Below are 22,364 nucleotides of genomic sequence, written 5' to 3'. Positions count from 1 at the left end.
TCCTTCAGAAATCCTGTTTTGACATTTATAATAATGTAAAAAATGTTGGTGACATAGACTTTGGGGTTCAATGAGGAAAAAATGGAAGGGAAATCTAATGTAATTTTCAAAAGGTTTTGAATGACAAAAAATAACATTATTGGACCTAAAAGGGTTTTGGGAGGTGTGGAAGTGGGGAAGGGGGAAGAGAGAGTAGGAAATAGGTTGTTTTGCCAAAAAGAAAACTAGCATGGCTGCTCGTTCAGATTTTATTCATGTAACGTGGGTGGAATTTATAGCACTGTAATTCTGAACAACCTCATTTTCTGTTTCTTCAATTTGTATCTACCAAATCCTTGCATCCAACACTCTGGAAATTCTGATAGATTCTGATTTTAGAATTCTGTTAAATTCTATTATTAACACCATTCCATTTTTTTTGTGTGCTGAAAAACACAAATATTTTACCTCATGAAATGAGTTTGTTTCATTATTGAAAGAGTGGTTTTCAATGTATTGTTAAATAACTTTAGATGCACGGAGATGGGTAGAAATTTATTTTTAACAATGAGTGCTATTTTTTTTTATTAGCAAATGATCCAGCAAGTGTTTACTGATTTTCCTTGTTCTGGAGGAATGAGATGTAAGTGAAACAAAAGGAAAGAGAATTCACCTTGGCTTCAGTGACACCTCACTGTTGGTTTTCTTAGAAATAAATTGTATGAATAGTCTGTTTTTTAATCGGTTTGTTTAAAACTGGACTCCCCTGATAGCAATGAGTCAGTGTGATAAATGATTACGACCTTTTCTGCTGATGATAATGAGTGCACAGCTGTATACAAGACTTTGGAGCTGCATGATTCATCCTAAATTAAGGTCTTCAACTTAGAACAAATAGAATGCAGTTATGACACAAAACTCCGTAAAACACAGTGCAATTTCTGAAAATAATAGTAATCGACTTTGTGCATGTTTGAGTTAATGAGACATATGGTTCACAGAAAATGTCTCTTTAACTCGAGCATGTAAATATGTGTTTTAATTTGCATCATAGTTACATGTGCAGAAGTAATATGTATATTAAATAATAGCATGTTGCTCTATTGTTTTTATGTTGGTTCACTCAATTGGGAAAATTGCCAGTGTATGAAATATCAAAGGGACTATTAAGAGCATCTGATAACCAAAGTGAGGTTGTGTTGGTGCTGTCAAGTGTCAGGAGGGTGGCAGACCCTCCCTAACACAGAAGAATTCTCGTTCAAATCCAATTCCAAAGATATTGCAGCAAAAATCTTCACAGATCAGCAGGGCGTTAGAGATTGTTGGCTATTGAGATGATTGGATATGTAATAAATTATTAGTGCAGGTGTTAAGTTGGACTTTTAATTTTATATTTGAGCAGATCTCTGCTGGCTGATTTTGTTATTTGGATGGAATGGTTGCAAAACATGTTCAATACACTCAATTTGGATTTAAGGTACTGTTTTGAAGAAATGTAAATAATTATTCCCAGTGTTCAGGCCAAGATTTATCCCTCCATGAGCATTAAAAAACATGGTTTATTGTTTTGACAATTCAGGAAACTTAAGGGCCTGTCTGCGACCTAAGCTGCGAGTTTAGAAGAGTTTGCCCTGGACACAAACTCGCAGCATGGTCGACACGAGGTCCTAGGAGGTTGTATGAGGTGGTTGGAAATCTCCTTCATGCTCGAGGGAGGTTCCCGCCTATTCGCGGCCTCTACTAGGTCGCGGAAAATATTTCAGCATATTGAAAGATTTTCCGTGAGTAAATTTTGGTCGGCATGGGTCTTTTTCACTCGTAGTGGAATGGGGTCGCTATTTACTTACAGGCACTCGAGGGCCACCTCCTTTGAGCAGACCATTCATTTTGATTTGCTCATTGGAGTTTCACGACCAAGGAAGGCCTGCCGGTAGGTAAAATGCCCGCTAACTTTATTATACTTCTTAAAAGTGTCTCTGCTCCTTCTCTCCCCTCTTTCTCCTCCCCTTCTGTCTAAGTTCTCTCTCCCCTTCTCTCCCCTTCTGTCTAAGTTCTCTCTCCCCTTCTCTCCCCTTCTCTCCCCTTCTCTCCCCTTCTCTCCCCTTCTCTCCCCCTCCCTCTCTCTTTCCCTCTTTTTCCCCCCTTCTCCCCCCTCCCCCCCCCCTCTCTCCCCTCCCCCCACCCCCCCTCCCCTCCTCCCCTTCCCTCTCCTCCCCCCCCCCCCTCTCTAAAGGACTTACGGTACTCTGTGGCAGCAGTTTACCTTCCTCTTCTTCTCGCAGACAGCGCTCCTCTGCTGTCCCTGGCCCCCCACCTTCGCGATGTGTGTGTGTGCAGTCGGTAGGTGCAGCTCGCGGTTCGGTCGATCCAGCTCGCGGTTTCAACGCGGACATCCGATCCAGCTCGAGGCTTTCCAGGCGAGTGCCCTCGAGCTTGAAGGTAGAAGGCACTCTTCTGAACTCGCGGATTAGGTTGCCCAAGTGGGACAGGCCCTTTACTTTGCACAAATTTGCTCCTCTGTTTCCCATATTACCACAATACATTTTGACCATAAAATGTTTTGAGATATTGTGAAAGGGTTAGTAAAGTTTCATAATTTTAAGTGTCCTTTGGGGAGTGGGGAGTTTGGGGTTGAATTGCAAAATAAACCATTGCTTTCTTCATTTTTTCATGAATTATCTTGTCTAAGAGATCAAGAAATCTGTTCAATACATTAAACTATTTTTGCCTATTTATTACTAAGTAGTGGCTGATGGATTAATTAAGTTGCTCTCGCGACACTCCTGTGATATATTGTTCCTTAGCACCACATACAGATTAATAATGAGATTGATCAGTTGATGAATCAAATGCAGCAGATTGAAACACAACAGAGAAAGTTTAAGGCATCACGAGACAGCATTCTTTCAGAAATGAAGATGTTGAAAGAAAAGAGGCAACAGTCTGAGAAAACCTTCATGCCTAAGGTACCAATCTAATGATTTTTTTTTACATAGGAGGCAGACATGTCGGGTATATGGAGTTCCCCCAGTTAATTTTTCCTGTTGCTCCCTCTTCCCATGTTCTCATCAATTTTACTCTATTCCTCCTGCCTCGTACCCTATTTTAATGCAAACCAATACAATTTATAGTGTCCATTTAACCAGACAATCTTTGTCTTTGGAATACAGAGGAATCTGGGCCACCAGGAGTAAACCCACAAGGTCATAAAGAAAACAAGCAACTCCCCACAGCTTGTGAAGTCAGGATTGAACAGAGGTCACTTTACCTGAAATACAGCACCTCCATTAGCTGTGCTGCCCATATTTCACTGAATTTTTTTGTTTCCTTATTCTTTACGAATAATGTGAGGCAAAAAGTAATTTGGTTAGTGGTGGACGAGATTGCAATTTCAATGAAGAAAATTGTGCTGGGTGGAAATTCACTCAGTTTAGATCATTATTTTTAATTAAGGCAATTTTTCCATTTATTTCTAGCAACGAAGTTTGCAGAGTTTGGAAGCAAGTTTACATGCTATGGAGTCAACGCGTGAGTCCCTGAAAGCTGAACTTGGCACAGATTTGCTTTCTCAGCTTAGTCTGGATGACCAAAAACGAGTTGATGCACTTAATGATGAAATCCGACAGCTCCAACAGGTATGATATTTGAAGATACAAAATGTTATATTATTTCCTGATCTTGACAAGCTGCTAAAATTTCCTGCCTCTATGCTGTATAGTTTAGCAGAATTTTCATGATCAAATGAGAAAATGTGAAATATAATAAGAAAGGAACAATTGCTCATTTGAATCTATCTATAACAGCAATGGTAAAGAATAATTACTTTGGAAAATAACCAGTTTCGAGAAGATGCATGTCCATGGTGTGAGAAACAGGGTGGTTTAGTACCACAGTTAATGAGTTTTATAGTAGAGTTTTTTTTTTATTATGGCAGGATTGATCAAACAAAGCACGTACTGAGTTTATGTCAAGAGGATTGATTTTTGATATGATTTTGGGGGAAAATTGCTAGCATCTGGTCTCAGACACTTCCTACCAACTTAAAACACTGATCCGTAGCCAGGTGAAAAATAGGACAGTGAGTCAATGCTGATGATAGGTTGGTGTCAGATGTGCATCTGATTTTTAAGATTGTTTTACTTTTAATTTGTCTGTTTAGGATAACCGGCAACTTTTAAATGAACGGATTAAGTTAGAAGGTATAATGACCAGGTTGGAGACGTATCTCAGTGAAAATTTAAGGAAGCGCTTGGACCAAGTTGAGCAGGTAAAATAACGTTTTGGAGTATTAATTCACAACAAAATGCTGGAAATTTATGCAACAGCATTTTGAAATTATGCTAATTAATTTCCATGTTTAGGAAGAATCAGCACACGATTTGAATTTTAATCAACATTACAAAGCTGTCATATAGGACGTATTGACCAGTTGACCAGATCTGCTGAATTTATGTACACTGATCCTGAAATCCTGCAGGATCTTTGAATTCTCAATGATTTGTCAAGTACAGTAGTAACATTTTAAAATCTTAAATTTTTTTTAATCTAACACACACTGGTGAGTAAGGCAAGGCAGCGCCTTTACCACCTCAGGCAGCTGAGGAAATTCGGAATCTCTCTGAGGATCCTTCAGTGCTTCTACTCTGGGGCTGTAGAAAGCATCATGTCCGGCAACATCATAATCTGGTTTCGGAACAGCTCTGCCCAGGACAGGAAGGCTCTGCAGAGAGTAGTGCGTTTGGCTGAATGCACTATGGGAACTACACTCGCCCCCCTGCAGGACCTATACACCAGGAAGTGCAGATCCAGAGCCAGCAACATTATGGGGGACCCCTACCACCCCAGCAACGGACTATTCCAGCTGCTACGGTCAGGCAAACGCCTCCGCTGATATACTGTGAAAACAGAGAGGATGAGATGGGTTTCTTCCCACAGGCCATCAGGGCTGTAAACTCTTATCTCACCCGGGACTAATTTACTGTACTAATTTACTGGTGTGTCTTTTAAAACATTTTTTTCCCTAACATGTAAATACTGATTCTGTTCTATTCTGTTCTGTTTTTGCACAATCCGCAGGCATTGCCACTTTCATATCACTGCACATCTTGTATGTGTATGTGACAAATAAAATTGATTTGACTTGATTTTATTCAACAGTTATACAGCATCAGAGCAAAGTATTAAAATATCTGCAGACCATAAATAAAAACGGAATATATCATAACTAACAGAACAAAAAAACTATGGAACAGTAACTAAAGGACTGAAGATGACGAGAGACAAAAGACACGGGACTAACACTTTTACAGAATATACTGTAGAAAAAACATGCTTCCTTATCTATATAAGGTGATTGATGACCTTTGAATGCAGCTGTCCAGGATGAATGCCGCAGGGATTAAATTACTGTGCAGCCAGTTGACACATTCGCAGAGAGGCAGTTTTTGCAGCCCCCTGTCTTATCAAAAACACCAATCCTGGGAATCACTACTTGTAATGTACAAGCTCCCACAAATCTGATAATCACAAATTCCAAGTATTGCTACTTAACAGGAATAAAGACAGACACAAAAATCTGGAGTAACACAGCAGGACAGGCAGCATCTCTGGAGAGAAGGAATAGGTGACGTTTTCTTCCCACCCTGCTTCCTACAAAGACGCTATCCCCTACTCCCAATTCCTCTGTCTTGAACATGCATACTAGAACATGCAGGATGTCCTCATTCTTTAGAGAATGGGGATTCCCCTCTCCCATCATAGATGAGGCCCTCACTCGGGTCTCCACGGTTCCCCTCAACTCTGCCCTTGCTCCCCCTCCCCCTAGTCCTTACCCTCCACCTCCTTAGCCGTCGCATACAACACATAATCCTCCGAATTGTCTGCCACCTCCAACGGTATCCCACCACTAGCCACATTTTCCCATCTTCATCCCTTTCCGCCTTCCGCAGAGACCGTTCCCTCCGCAACTCCCTGCTTAACATCCCTTCCCACCCAAACCACCCCCTCCCCAGGTACCTCCCCCTGCAAACGCAGAAAATGCAACACCTGTTGCTATACCTCCTCCCTCAACTCTGTCCAGGGACACCGACAGTCCTTTCAGGTTAGGCAGAAGTTCACTTGCACCTCCTCCAACCGTACATAATCCGTTGTTCAAGATGTGGACTCTTATACATCGGCAAGTCCAAACGCAAACTGGGCGATTGTTTCGTGGAACACCTTCGCTCAGCCCGCGTGAACCAACCTGATCTCCCAGTTGCTGGACACTTTAATTCTCCTTCCCGTTCCTACACTGACCTTTCTATCCTCGGTCTCCTCTGTTGTCAGAGTGAGGCTAAATGCAAATTGGAGGAACTGCATCTTATATTTCGCTTGGGCTGCGTACAGCTAAGTGGTATGAATATTGATTTCTCCCAGTACAGGTAGCCACGGCATTCCCTCTCTCTCCCTCCCACGCAAGTCGCACAGCTTCTCATTTTAACCTTACAAACAGCTTACAAACAGCCTGTTTCTTTTATCATTGTTACTTTTTTGCATATTTCTCATTCATTGTTCTTTATCTCTCCACATCACCGTCCATATTGTTTCCCTTATCCCTATCCAGTCTGAAGAAGGATCTCGACCCGAAACGCCACCCATTCCTTCTCTCCGGAGATGCTGCCTGTCCCGCTGAGTTACTCCAGCTTTTTGTGTCTTATCTTCATAAACCAGCATCTGAAGTTCCTTCTTACACATAACAGAAGTAAAGGTTTTTCTTCTGCCACCAATAATCCATATTTTTTTGCTAAATAAAAAGTTATTGAGTAATTTGCACAACAAATTTAAACCTGTTGTGATATGTTCATTGAAATCTTGTGCTTTGTTGTACCTAATTGAAATTGGCTGTGCATTTTGCAATTTACCATTACAAATCGAACAGAATAGGTATTAAGATTTGATTAATTTAATTGTGTACTTTCTTTACTTAGGAGTTAAATGACCTGCGAGAAACTGAAGGCAAGACTGCTCTAAATGCCACAACTTCTGAATTGGAGGCCATAAACAAGCGTGTGAAGGAGACTACGTCACGTACAGAAGGTTGGAACCATTTTAAGTGCCAATATGGTTTTTATCTTCATTCTAAGTTATAGAATAACAACATAAGAGCACTGCGTTCATGCCAGGTAGATCAGTCCCATTTCCATGCTCTTTTGCCATGGTTCTGCTAATTAATTTTGTATGCTATTCAGCATTAGAAGTACAGGCTTTATACCTGACTGAATTTGATTTATTCTTTATTTACTCATCTCACGATGTGAGTGCTACAGTAGATTTATCCTCAATTGAAGTAAAATTGAAAGGCAAAACTCTTAAAGGTTAGGAGATTGCCTAAAGATTGTGCAGGCTGCATTACTGTTTCATGGCAACAAATTGTGATATAACAAAAATGGTATAACATTTACAACACATAATTGAATGCAGAAAAAGGTATTAAATAATTGGTAAAAATTGGACTTTAAAGAAAGTTAAATATTTTTGAAGCATTTTGAAATGCATTGGGTGCTTTGACATAAGGGGCAGTGTAGGCTGATGAGCACAGATTCTGGGTAAACAAAACTTAGCAGCAAAGTTTTGAATAAGAGCTGAGATTATTTTTAGTCGGGAGGGAAATACTGAAATAACTTAAAATAACACGGGCATGGGATCAGCAGAAGATGGAGCAGATGTTCTCAGTGCTATATTGGCTTTGGGACTTTGCTGCAGTAAATATAGTGGCAAATAAAGTATTTGTAAGCTTCATACTTCAGGCTGAGTTTGTCAGATAGTCTTGCTTCAGGAGTCACATAATGTTGGACAAGCTATTGTTGTTACTCCCATCCTAAAAACAGCAATTTGAGTTTAGTTTATTGTCACGTGTACCAAGGTACGATGAAAAGTTTTTGTTTTGTGCGAACCAGTCAGCAGAAAGACAATACGTGATTACAATCGAGCCATCCACGGTATACAGATGGCCCATTCTTTGGAAAGTGAACCGAAATGTCACACGTGACCAGATGTCATCACAAAGTGATATAAAAAAATTATTGTAAGAGATTCATCTTATTCATCGCTATTTTCCTACCTACAGAACTATAATGCATGTCTGCGAAAGATATGAACATTCTAGCTATTTAAAATTCAGAGTTTGTAAACTGTTTCCATGTGGTGTCACACACGTGACCAGTCATCTTTGACCTCTTACCCGAAACAAACATTGTCAGCGTAACACATAAAATTTATATTGAAAAACCGAAGAAAATAGAATCATATATGCAGCACAAAACAATATACCTGTAATGCTTTCATAATTAAAAGAGATGTATTCCACAATTTTTCATCTTTTTGGTCACACATATGACTTAGAATGGGCCAGATGCATGATGAAGGGAGTAACGTGAATAACATTTAGCCAGTAAAGTCCGATCAAAGATGGTCCAAGGGTCTCCAATGAGGTAGATAGTAGTTCAGGACTGCTCTCTAGTTGTTGGTAGGATGGTTCAGTAGCATGATAATAACAATAAAAAGGCTGTTCAGTCTTTGAACCAATTCAACCATTTGGTTATTTAATGTTTGGTTGATATATTAACATTTTTTGCATACCCTTAACTAATCCACAACTCCCAAATTCAGTTTTGATATTTCTTGATTGTCGTTGGCTCAACAGCGTTATGGAAGGGAACTGTTGAAAATGTCCATATTTGAACTAAAGATTTTTGTAAATTAAAAGGATTTCTGGCTATTCAAAGAATTGGACAGGTACATGGACAGGAAAGGTTTAGAAGGATATTGGCCAAATGCAGGCAGGTAGGACTAAGGTTGATGTGGCATCTTGGTCGGCCTGTACAAGTTGGGCCAAAGGGCCTGTTTCTGTGCTGTATAAATCAGACTCTGTGACTCTTATTTTGTAAAGCGCATGTAGTCATAAAGTTGCACAATTTTAGAAACCTTATGACCCATTACTCTTATATCACGATCCGTGTTCTTCGAAGTCACAAGATTTACAGTTGATGTTTTATAAAAATGAAACACAGCAGGTTATTGCATGATTATAAAGTAATTGTGTAAACATAAATTATACTCCAGGTGTATGAATTTAATTGCTGCTTCCTTTAATGACAGAAGCCATGAATCAATTTTATTTATATAGTGTAATTGAATGAACTCAATTGAACAAATACTCATTAAGCATTTTTTGACTGCAGTAGCTGGTATTAGGGAAACAGTCCATGATTCTTAATTTTCTAAACAAGATTAGTTCTTGGGATGTTGACCATTAACATCTGGTGAGTTCACTGTTAATATTGGATTAGGGTGATTGTTGTAGAGATAACTGAGCACTGAAGATAAACAGTTGCCTTTTCCCTTCCACAAAATCTGTGCTAAAACATCAGATGTGTTTTACAGAACTGGAATCTCTGATAGACAAAACAGAAGTGGAATCCAAAGATCGAATTAAAAGCATGGATCGCTGGAAGAACATGGAGAAAGATCACATGGAAGCTATCAACCATGACACAAAGGAGCTGGAGAAGATGACAAACCGGCAGGGCATGTTGCTTAAGAAAAAAGAAGAGTGCATGAAGAAAATCAGAGAATTGGGCTCATTGCCACAGGAGGCTTTTGAAAAATACCAAACATTGAGCCTCAAGCAGGTAATGTATGTGGGGAAAATTGGCATCTTGTGAAGAAAATGGCTTCTGTTGTGCTGCCATCTCGAACTGTTGCAGTCCTTCAGGTGTGAGAATACTCGCAATGCTGTTGGAGAAAGATTTTTAGGATTTTGATCCATTGACAGTGAAGGAACAGACATGTATTTCAAAGACAGGATAGTGCACGTTGTGGAAGGCAACTTCCAAGTGGTGGTGTTTGCATGCTTTTGCATTTTGATATTTTAAGCTAAAATTATTTAATAATAAAATATAATTTCATCAACGTCCAGACTTCAAGAAAATTACTTACAGTTTGATTATTTTGTTCCTTTCTCTTGGGCTTTGGCACGGTAGAAATGCAATGGAAGAAATAAATTGTGCAAAAAAAAAAGACACAATGTGCTGGAGTAACTCAACGGGCCAGGCAGCATCTCTTGAGAACATGATTGGGTGACAATAGACGAGACTGCCGCAAGGAACTGCAGATGCTGGTTGACACAAAGAACTGCAGTTGTTGGTTCCTGAAGAAGGGTCCTGAGTTGAAACATCACTGATCCATGTTCTCCAGAGATGCTGCCTGACCCACTGGAATACTCCAGCACTTTTATTTTAGTAAACCAGAATTTACAGCTCCTTGTTGCTAGAAATAAAATGCACATTTCTGTACATTGGGAAGTCACTAAATTTGCACGTTATTCTCTATAACTTGCTTTTCATTGAAGGCAAGTCTGTGTGGAGGCTTAAACTGTAGTAAAGATATTGAGCTTTTCAATTTAGGATCACCTGCTATTATCTTAATGTTCCCTAATGGAACCCCAATGGGCTGGCAAATTGAGCAATCGAGAACAAAATGCATTTGGCATGTAAATTCTGTCTGACAAGGTGTACATAATTCTGAGGTACATTTAATGATAAAGAATTATTGGTTCAGTACATCATTGGAGCACTGATTCAGGGCAATCCATTTACTTAAAGATCAGCAGAAGGTTATGAGCACCATCTGCAGGCAGAGTGAATCATTTAATAATTTGTGTTGCATAATTATATTGTATCTGCAGTCCGGAAACAAGCTATTCCTGTTCGATCATGCCTGTCGTCTTACTGCACACGAGTCACCTTTTTCCATTTAGCCTCATTGGCATATCCTTTGCCTTTCTTATTCTTCGTGTGTTTATCCTGCTGTTCATTAAATGTTCATTTTTCTAGTCACCTAAGCAGCTCTTTATGGTAATGTTCAACATTATAGAAACATAGAAAATATGTATAGGAGTAGGCCATTCGACCCTTCGAGCCAGCACAACCATTCAATATGATCATGGCTGACCATCCAAAATCAGTACCCCGTTCTGGCTTTTCCCCCATAACTTGATTCCCTTACCCCTAAGACCTGAGTGGAAATATCTTCTCTAAATCTGTCCAAGAAACCCCTTCTGGTATGCTATTAAAAATATTAGGTCATCAGCTTTCCATTTTCTGTGGAAAGGAGCTCTGTTTTGTTAAGTCTTGTTGAATTGGTATGATCTGGATTCATTCATTGCAAGTGACTTTTTGTATCTTCTCCACTTATTTTTGCTGGGGAAAAAATGTTTTAGATAAACTGCAGTTTATCAAGTCCTAAAATATGAAAATGAGCACTTCAACCCATTGTAGAAACAAGGAACTGCAGATGCTGATTAATACACAAAGTGCTGGAGTAATTCAGCAGGTCAGGCAGCATTTCTGGAGAACATGGATAGGTGGTGTATCAGGTCGAGACCTTTCTTCAGACCTTCTCCAGAGTTCTGCCTGACCCACTGATCCAGCGCTTTGTGTCCTTCAGCCCATTGAGTCCATACTGACCCTTGAGCACCATTTTACATTGATCTTATAATAAATCCATATTATTCTCCCCCATATGCCCAGCAACTCGCCTCTGATTCTATCACCCACCTACTGATGAAGAGCAATTTAGGCTGGCCCATAAGCCTACAATCACAAACATTTTTTTTACAGTATGGGCTGATGACTGCACTGTGAGGTGCAAATTTCAAGAAGCAGTGTAGCATTCAGTAAGGGAGTTGAATTAATATCCAATTTAATTGATCTTAATTATGTAATTATTGATTATGATTAGTTTTATTGTTGTATACATTAGGGACGGTGCAATGCATCCATACTGATGTTAACTTAGTTCCCCCATACATATTTCTACAATCACTTGGTTAATATTTCAGATGAAGTCATCAGCACTGCGTGTATAAATAAAAATATTCAAAGCAATAAACAGGAGACAAAGATGAATCTAGGGATAAGGACATTTGGCATGAGGCTTTAGTACAATTATTTTTTTAAATAAAAAAGACACAAAATGCTGGAGTGACTCAGCGGGTCAGGCAGCATCTCTGGAGGACATTAGGTGATGTTTTGGGGACCCTTCTTCAGGAACCAGTATCTGCAGTTTCATTTGTCAACAAGTATTTGAGCTCCTTGTGGCGAGTCTGAACATGGTCCCGACCTGAAACATCGCCTATACATGGTTTCCAGAGATGCTGCCTGATCTGCTGAGTTACTCCAGTAGTTTGGTCACTTTTGTAAACTGCATCTGCAGTAAATATTTCATTTTTAGATACCTTGGTTAAAACTGGAATAAATAAACCCATTAATACTTTTTTCAACTAACAATACTGTCGTAATATTTTGCCATATTTAGAGCAGCAACTATTAAGCATAAATTGATTCACAGGTTTTTGATAAAAGATGACGTAATCTAAAGTTTGTTGAGATGTGCCTTTTTTGTGTGTGTTTTGTATATGAAAGTGACTTTCTACTGTCACACATTTTTGCCCCGTCATTTGCAGCTATTCCGGAAATTGGAACAGTGTAACCAGGAGTTGAAGAAGTACAGTCACGTCAACAAGAAGGCCTTGGACCAGTTTGTAAATTTCTCTGAACAGAAGGAGAAGCTTATGAAACGTCAAGAGGAGCTTGACCGTGGCCACAAGTCCATCATGGAGCTTATGAATGTGCTTGAGTTGAGAAAGTATGAAGCCATACAGCTGACCTTCAAACAGGTAAAATTTTGTGTACTATTAATAGTTTATCAATTGGTGAAAACTTATTTGATGTTTTGCTAAGTTCACAAATATAGTGATTAATACATTATAACTAAAGTCATGTTTTTTCCTTCATTGCAATATGTTTTCAATTGTTTGATTTTCAGTAGATGTTCAACATCAACTTTTTTAATACCTGGTGTAAATAGTGATGATGGGACAGGTGGCTGATGTCAAGGGTTTAGCAATCCACGGTAGTTTTCAAGTCTGATCCCTGGTCGGTGGGACATTCATGGACCTTGGCTAGTCACTAATTTTGTAATAGTGTCGTGGGTAGCTAGGCCACTTCTGAAGTATCCCAGCTAGTCAATGTGTTCAATCAAATTGCAAAAAATAGCAAGACGGCCTACCCTTCTTTGGGGGTGGGGGAACTAGGGCACCTTTGGTCCCATGCTGAATGAACCTGGTATATGGCTGTATTAGTCCATGTTGGAACAAACTAAGTACAATTATTGTCAAGGGTCAAGCACAATGTTTGTGACAAGGGATTTTGAGAATTCAATGACTAAGTCAAGTATATAACTGACTTCTATTTGTAGGGTGGAACCTGGAAGTATTTTTCTTATTATCTACGGGGTTAATTAATTTATATTAAATGTCTGAATGCTCTTCTGTTTGCAGTCTAAATTGGAATGCTCATTTTAATTAAAAATAGATCTTGTTTTCTTGTTTAATGATTCAGTCACTTGTAAATTCCTGACCTCATGCTTGTGTTTTAGTGGCCATAATTTAAAAGCAAAGCTAGATATTTGCAGTTTCACTTTTTACCGTCTTATTTCTTTGCATCGTCAAAAGAGATTTCAATGATTTTTATTGTTTTATATAAATTTTGGCCAAAAGATTTGTTGCAGTTTTAATCACATGGCTAAACAATAGTGAACGCTTTGTCTATAAATTCAGTGAGGCAGGCACTTTGACTTCAGTATTACAGTGGAGACCATCTTGCCTTTAGTTTTTCCAGTTGTCCATTCATGAAATCCTGAGATATCATTTAAAAAGTATTTAAAGGGTGCAGCAGACTAACATGCCAGAGCCAACATGGCTACCGGGAAATGTCTGAATCAAGAAAATATCTTTAGAGATGGGGGAAGATGGTTAAAATGTATCAAAACGTAGGTGGCATTATCTATGACAATTTGCCAGCCAGTAAGGCAGGTATTAGAGTTTGGCCAGTGAGGGATTACTATTAAAATGGCAAGTGGCATTCAAGGAAAATTGAAAGTACAAATTTAGCCTACATTGCACAAACGTTTAATTGGTGATTACATTTTATTTCATTATAAAATGATATCGCCACACAAATTTGTTGTTGCTTTCTTCAGCAATTAATTGAAAACTAACTGCAAACCAGTTTACAGTAATGACTTTTTATTAATTGGAAACAAAGTCTGGTACTGAATGGAGCATTTTTGTCTTTTGAAAATGTACTGCATCTAAACAACTTACTGAATTCACTGTAAGATGACAGCAAGCAGATGCCTTGATGCGCTGTGCGTCTTCTGCTGTAAGTTTATATGTTCATAAAACCTCTCCTGATAGTTACAATTTTCCTCTGGGTGTTTATATAGAATCATTAACTAAACTGTTAAATTTCATCCATTTTGGACTTCACAGTACCACCTGCTGCACCTCTGCTGCATTGAATATGTGTACCCACTAATAAAAGCAAAGCGTCTGGGCTGCATTGTCATTTTCATCCTTTGAATCATTCTAAAATGCTGGATCATGTTATTTTGATTAGGTATCCAAAAATTTCAGTGAGGTGTTCACAAAGTTGGTCCCAGGTGGTAAAGCATCCTTGGTTATGAAGAAAGGTGACGTGGAAGGAAGCCAATCGCAGGATGAGGGTGAAGGCAGTGCATCACAGAGCAGTGTGCCATCTGTTGATCAATTCACAGGAGTTGGCATTCGGGTAACTGATTCCATTGTGTGTCATTTTATCACGTTCTCTGCCGGCAATTTCACTTTCATTCATTCATTGTTTTCAACATTAAATAATTGATGTCGATCAGGATTATCTGCAGGTGTTTTTCACTTTTCAATGGGCACAAGTTTAATATAAACCAGGATGGAAGTCTTAGAATGAAACACAAGTGCTGGAGGAATTCACCGGGTCAGGCAGTATCTGTGGAGGGAATGGACAGATGTTGTTTCGGGTCAGGATCCTTCTCTGGAAGTCATAGAATTGCATCTTTGTTTTGTAGAAATCATTACTATAGATAAAATCCACCTGTTTTAAGATGCTCATGGGGAATTACATTTTTCAACCTCGTTATGGAAATTTAGATTAAGGAATGGGAAGCACAAACTCCAAAATTTAATTTAATTTAAAAAGTTTTAGTATTTTTGTTCTGCACCCAATGTTCTTTTCAGATTCCACCTCATCAGAATTGTTTTGCTGATACATTCTGGAGTCATGTCAGATTTTCATCTGCATACACTAATAATGGGTCCTTTAAATTCATCATAAACAGAGCAAACCCTGGTTTACACATAAACTTATGGACTTTCCCAGAGGATAGGATTATACCATCCAAAAGCTAATTTCTAAATGCTTTGTCACTGCATGCTTGATATATTTTACAATTTCTTGGCAGATGTTGGTAGTGCTGCATTGTAATTCCACTTTCTACATTGGCAGGTGTCTTTTACAGGAAAACAAGGAGAAATGCGAGAAATGCAGCAGCTTTCTGGAGGTCAGAAATCGCTCGTGGCGCTTGCTTTAATCTTTGCCATTCAGAAATGTGACCCCGCTCCTTTTTACCTCTTTGATGAAATCGACCAGGCCCTGGATGCTCAACACAGAAAAGCTGTTTCAGGTAAAGTTTTCAAAGAAAACCTTGCTGATTTTAAATTGCATTTTATATTGCTCCATTCATGAGTTTTTCAAATACTATTAAAAGGAATCTCATTGAGACAGCAAGATTTTATTTTTTATTCAATGATAGGGATGAAGTGGACCATACAGTGTGGAAACTGGCTCTTCGTCCCAACTTGCCCATGTCAACCAACATGTTACACTAGTCCTATCTGCCTGCGTTTGGCCCATATGCCACTAAACCTATCCTATCCATGTACCTGTCCCAATATTTCTTAAATATTGTGATAGTACCTGCCTCAACTACCTCTGCTGGCTGCTCATTCCATTCTTCCACTACACGCTGTGTAATAAAAAGTTACTCCTCAGGTTCCTTTTAATCTTTACCTCCTCACCTTAAAGTTTGTCGGATTTCATGTGATTTTAGATTACAGCAAAATTGTGATCTGTAACTTAAATTCTCTTTCTTTTCACTGGGATTAATCAACTTCCGCTATTCATGCCAAAAATTATATCTAAATTACAGATAGTGAAGAAATAACAACATAGGATTGTGTATAAATCATTAAGCTTAATAGTTGGCACTTTCTGATTTGCTATGCTGTTGTAAGTCAAGTCAAGTCATTTGATACAAATACAACGATAGATGCTCCTGAACACATCATCAGTGATGTAACCTGGGGTCATTGGGTGTTTCGGGTCTTTCAACATCAGCCACCCTCACCCAGGCGACCCAGCCGTGGTTGATCAGACCACGACTTGTGTTCAGGTGGCATTCGCTCCTCCCCATGGACCTTCTCTCCTGATCCAGAGCCATCTTGAGGCCTTCTCCGCTGCCTCTGTGGTGTTCTTGACCTCAGGGTGGTCGTGGCAATGTGCTGTGGGAACTTCAGCTGTTTCACCAGATCTACGGAAAGCTGCCAGTCCTGCGCAGTTGCCAGGATTCCTGACAGATTCCTGGATGCTGTGGTTCTTGACAGCTGCACTCCGGCCTTCACAAAGGTGATCATCTGGGTGGTGGGGCGTTTTCGTTTACAGCTGCTGATTCCCATGCTGATGGCTTCTGCAACGGGTTTAAGAACCTGGTCGTGATGCCATGTGTACCGAGAGCCTTTGGGCAACAGCTCAGGATGTGTTCCAACGTCCCCTTGCCTGAGCATTGCGGGCAATCTGCAGATTCAGCTTTGCCCCAGATGAAGAGGTTCGATGGGCTGGGCAGGACATCATACACTGCCTGGACCAGGAACTGATGCGCTGTGGTTCAGCCTGCCAGAGCTCAGTCCATATGACTTTTCGGTCCATGGCCTGCTCCCACCTTGTCCAGGCTCCCTGCTGCCTCAATCCAACTGCTCTGGTACACCTCTCATCCTCCATCACTGCCCTCACTTCCTCCTGGACCAGCCTGCGCCTCTCCTTCCCCTTGGCCTTGTCAAACTGGGGAGATGGGAAGATTCCCAGGCCTGCTATTCCCCGAGTCACTGCTCCCACCAAGACTCTGTGGCATATCCGGGACTCTGCTTGCAGCACGGCTTTGCCGGCTCTCCACTTCCTCCCAGTTTTCACCTCCACCCCTGCTTGAGCCATCTTGGGGTTGCTGGAGTCCCTGTACAGCATCACCTCTCTGGCCTGAGTCACCTTGAACTCCTCCTCCAGGGACTTCAGGGGCAGCTGGAGCTTGGTGTTATTTCCGTAAAGGGCGATGCTGCTAAGGCTCCTGGGCAGTCCCAGCCGCCTTCTGAGAAAGCTGCTGACTTTCCTCTCCAATCTCTCTACGATGGATATTGGGACTTTGTAGACAAGCAGTGGCCAGAGTATCGTTGGCAGGATACTATGCTGGTAAATCCATGCCTTGAACTTGCCGGGAAGCCCCGACCGATCCACTGCTCTCAACCAACTCTCCAGCTCCTGACAGGTTGCCTGGACAGATGCTGTATCGTTCAGGCTGCTGTTGAACACCTTGCCAAGACTCTTCACTGGCCTTTCGGAGACAGTTAGGATTCGTGCCCCTTCGATGCTGAAGCGGAACCCGTCCATGACTTTGCCTTTCTTCAGCACCAGTGACCTTGATTTTCCTGGCTTAAACCTCATCCTTGCCCATCCAATCAGTTTCTCCATCCTCCTGCCTCCTGCCTCCTGGCACTGACTCAGTGGTGACAGTCAGGTTGTCCATGAAGGGGTTGGCGCATTCCTGACTTGGTCCGCGGGCCCCGGCACTCTGGCTCAGCAGACTTGACGTTCATGTTCATCGCCAAGGCAAAAAGGATCACAGAGATGGTACAGCCTGTGATGATCCCAACCTCCAGTCTGTGCCACTCTGATGTTACTGACCCTGATGAGACTCTCATGCTGAACTGGTTGTAATAGTCCAGGATGAGATCTGCCACTTCGCCTGGCACATGATGCTTGGCCATGACTGTCTGGATCTTACATACTTTATTCGTCAAGTCTTACATACAAATATTGATATTAAAAAAAAACCTCAATAATTAAAACAAGTATCCATCAAAAGCAGTCGACAAATAATTAATATACATTCCCCTGTAACCCGCTATCCCAATTGCAGTCAATGGAATCCACTGATCATGGCATGGGATACTGGGGTTCTTTTAGCTCCCATGCTCCCACTTAACCCACTCTTTTCCCCACCCAAAAGTGTAAATATTGTGAAGTCGCAAAGAGTAAAGAATGCAGAACTGGATGAATTCCACAAATCTTTTGAAGAATCTGATGCCAACTAATGGTGAGTAAGTTGAGGACTTTTCTGCTTGACTATCTGTATTTGGGCTGCACCTAATCACCATATTCCTAAATTACTTGGATGTCACAAAGGCAGCAATTTAAATAAACATTGTTACAAAACAATATTACCTGAATGAGTGAGTGAAGAAACAACAGCAAATTGCATTTCAATACAAGCCTTTCGTGAGATTAACCTAAAGAATTAAAAATATATCTTCTAAATAGTGTAAATCACCACTTGAAGGGTGAAAAAGACTTGGGTCCTTGCCAGCGCACTGTTATATTGGCAGGACAAATGTAGGAGGTACAAGAACTAATTCTGTTGGGTTAGGTTCAGGAAGGGTAAGAATGGCGAGATAATTCACGATAAAATATCTAATGTACATTTATTGGGATCTGCTGAACCATTGGTGATGTTTTGATTGTTTGTGGGCGTTCTGGGGACAGAGGAGCATGTTTGCATTATGTTTGCAGCTGTAGATACAAGGTGAAATGAGATGGACAGATGGGTTGCCTTATCTGCCAGGTACCTGGCAATCCACCAGACTACACACAAATTCTGTCAAGATTGTTGATACACTCAAGTTCTTCTTGTAAATGGAATCTGTGCTTTAGTAACTCAGTTCCACCCTTTAAAATCTGTTTTAATTTTCAATGACAATTATTTGATGCTTGAGTAGGTTTGTAAATTGTAATTTTGCTCTCTTTTTAACATCCTAACAATCTTTTCCACAATAGATATGATATCCGAACTTTCCGCACATGCCCAGTTCATTACGACTACATTCAGGCCAGAATTGCTCGAATCAGCAGACAAGTTTTATGGAGTGAAATTCAGGAATAAGGTAATTTCTTAACTAAAGTGGATGTCGTAACCTACTCACTTTATATTCATGCTGCTTTATTTGAACAGTTGTTAACAAACAAATCTCTTAAAATGGGAAATTTGCTGCGTTTCATTGGTGACCAGATGGAAAGGAAGCGGGTGTTGGGTGAGTTGGGAGGGAGAGGCTAGGAGGGAATCCAAACCGGTCAGCCAACTTTGCAATCAGGAGATGTCCAAGGATGTATCAAACCAGGCTGTTTACAAGCATTTAGCTGGAGTTCACTGGTACCAATATAGTTGGGCTATATTTAATTTTGTCTGTTGGTGTCTTTTTGTACATGAGATGGGCTTGAATGGTTAAAATTTTAATAATATTTTTATGGTAGCGCAGCGCCAGTGTCCCAGGTTCGATCCTGACTAAGGTGCTGTGTACGGACTTTGTACGTTCTCCCCATTTGTGCGTGACCGCGTGGGTTTTCCTTGGGTGCTCCAGTTTCCTCCCACTTGAAAGACGTACAGGTTTGTAGGTTGTTTAAGAAGGAACTGCAGATGCTGGAAAATCGAAGGTACACAAAAAAGCTGGAGAAACTCAGCGGGTGCAGCAGCATCTATGGAGCGAAGGTTTGTAGGTTAATTGGCTTCGGTAAAATTGTAAATTGTCCCTAGTGTATAGCATAGTGCTACTGTATGTGGATCACTTGTTGGCATGGTCCTGGCGGGCCGATGGGCTTGTTTCGCGCTGTATCTCTAAACAAAACTATAAAAAATCTTGTCACCCTTTGCTGTTTATTGTATCTCATTCAAGAAGACTGAACCACTATCCCACTTGGCTTGCTGAGAATGGGCCATCTCTTTCTATGGGAAGCATATATGTAATAGTGGGACTAGTGCATAAGGGGCATCTTGGTTTGCATGGTCAAGTTGGGCTGAAGAGCATGTTACTGTGCTGTATAACTTCCTGGATCTTGACTAGGTTGTTAGAGACATGGAATCTTGGAACTATAGCATAGTAGAAGGTTATTCGGCCCATCGTGCTGCTGCTGGATATGAATAGCCTACTAATGAAGGGCCTGCTGTACACTACATAGTGAATGCTGATCTCAATGTAGTCTGCTGTTTTCTCCAATCTTTACCGTAACAATGCTATTATATCAAATTTGAACATTCACAATGAACCTACATTATGAACTAACTATGAATATAATTGTGGCCAGTGTAGACTACTTTTGTTCCCCCTTCTACAACCCAAGCTGTTTCTGGGATGCGCAGGGTTCTAGGAACAAGATTTGTCAAGCTTTTCTATCAGCCTTAGCCCTTTGGCAAGGCTAAATTCTCAATTGTACAATCACTTCAATTTCAATACGTGTGACCTCTCATCAGACTGTGTACTCTAAGTCAAGTCCTAAACTTGCCTCTGAAGAAATTATGCTTTCCTGTAAGTTAAAGGAAATTAAATTACACCTTGAGTAACTTAATATATTTAAAATCAAAGTCTTTCATTGATGTGTAATGCAATAACTTCTTCAATTAATGCATTTTTGAAGATTGTTTTAAACATGGAACACCTCGATCTGAAAGCACTGCAAAACCTTTATTTTACCATAACATTTTTGGATAAAGTTGCAGGTTTTAGAACATAGGCAAGAGTAGATTAATAAACTGCCCCTGACAGTCATTGAGTTCATGACTGATCCAATCTTGGCCTCAACATCACTTTCCTGCTTTCTCCCCATTCCCTTGAGTTTAAAAATCTTATCAGTCTCAGTCTTAAATATAATTGGTGACTGCCTTCACAGCCGCCTGGGCATAAAGATGTACAACCCACGTGTGAAATAGTTGTTACTCCTTGCTTTAAATCGGAAATCCCTTGTTCAGAAATTATCTCCTGGTTCTAGGCATCTCCATTAGAAAAATTCAGCATCCACTTTATCAGTTCTCAAAACTTTATTTTGCTAAGATCACTTCATTTTTATCTTCAATGAGTCTAGGCGTGACCTGTTCCACCTCTTATACATCAACACTTTCACTCAAGGAATCAATCTAATGTTTTTTTTAATTTAACTTACTGAAGTATAGACTTCCTTCTTGGTAACACTTTGTCCAGCTTTTCAAAGTGACGTTTCTCCTTTATCTATAAATAGTGCCTTCTGATTTGATAAACTTTTATGTATCTGGGTTGTAGTAAAGCTGTGTGTTTAAATTTTCTTTAAAAATAAATCTTTTACAGGTCAGTCACATTGATGTGATCACAGCTGAACAAGCTAAAGACTTTGTGGAAGATGATACTACGCATGGATAAAAATAGCAGAATCTGGTTTCCAATCAATTGTACACAAGTTGTATACTTTTTATCTGCAGATTTGATTTGCATTAATAGTGCTTATATCATACTAAACTAGATAGTCACTGCATTTCACATGGCTACTCAAAAAATATTCTAAATTCCACCTGTGAAGTTGAGCTGAGGTCAATTTAATTGGACTTTATGACATTTAGGAAATGACCAGAGCAGATTTTTTTCAGAAGTTTGGCATCTATTCTGTCTCTTTGTTGCTGTTTCTTAAAATAAAGACACCCGCTTCAGCTTTCTTTTGCGTGCAAAGTTGAAGTATGTCTATGGTTTTGTAAAGTTTCTCGTAGTTGTTTATAAGCTTTGTATCTTCTATTGCAATAAATAGCTTTTCACTATATAATTTTTAATCACTTTTTGTTTCAAAGAGTTGCAATAAAATGTTAGGTAAATATTTTTGTGTTTAAGTTTTCTATGCTGAGTGCACTCTGGTCTACAAGGAGCAAGTTTTGTACATTAATATCTGCAACACCCAACAGTGCATTTTTTTTAGAATCAACGTTAAGTGAATGGACCAACCCTTGTTTAGATTGAATTTTCAATGGATTCTGCTAAAACTTCAATGACATGAAGGTCCACTGCTGTAGCTGGAAGATCAGTTTATATCCTTAACCAAACAATCAGACTGAAGAATTGCTAATGATCCTTCAAAATCTGCATAAATTTTAACGCCTAATCTTTGATAAAAATTATGTAGATTAAAGAAGGATGGGATTAAAGAAATGATAGAGAAAGAAAACATGAAAGGAAATGTTATGGGCTTGTCCCCACTTAGACGATTTTTCAGGCGATTGCCGGCGACTGTTAAGTTGCCGGCAGTCGCCTGAAAAACCGGCAACTGGAACGGCGACTATCAGTGGAACACACGCACACATCGCTTCCTTCACCAGCCCGT

The 22,364-nt window shown here is 40.0% G+C and overlaps 1 protein-coding gene across 1 annotated transcript in view; it reads left to right on the top strand.

Moving 5' to 3' along the window:
- The window catches only part of smc3 (structural maintenance of chromosomes 3), a 63,889-nt gene extending 42,077 nt beyond the window's left edge, over positions 1–21,812 (top strand). Inside the window, exons 20-29 of the mRNA XM_055646967.1 lie at positions 2,795–2,945; positions 3,456–3,614; positions 4,139–4,246; positions 6,945–7,053; positions 9,400–9,647; positions 12,482–12,694; positions 14,478–14,648; positions 15,378–15,555; positions 19,032–19,138; positions 21,347–21,812. Of these exons, the coding sequence (XP_055502942.1) occupies positions 2,795–2,945; positions 3,456–3,614; positions 4,139–4,246; positions 6,945–7,053; positions 9,400–9,647; positions 12,482–12,694; positions 14,478–14,648; positions 15,378–15,555; positions 19,032–19,138; positions 21,347–21,418 (1,516 nt within the window). The 3' untranslated portion in view covers positions 21,419–21,812. The remainder of the gene's footprint in view (positions 1–2,794; positions 2,946–3,455; positions 3,615–4,138; positions 4,247–6,944; positions 7,054–9,399; positions 9,648–12,481; positions 12,695–14,477; positions 14,649–15,377; positions 15,556–19,031; positions 19,139–21,346) is intronic.
- The last annotated feature ends 552 nt before the right edge of the window (positions 21,813–22,364 follow it).

The sequence above is a fragment of the Leucoraja erinacea genome, chromosome 15 (genome assembly GCF_028641065.1).
Source record: "Leucoraja erinacea ecotype New England chromosome 15, Leri_hhj_1, whole genome shotgun sequence".
Lineage (NCBI taxonomy): Eukaryota > Metazoa > Chordata > Chondrichthyes > Rajiformes > Rajidae > Leucoraja > Leucoraja erinaceus.
Note: the sequence above shows the minus strand (reverse complement) of the source record. Positions and strands in the feature narration are given on the sequence as shown.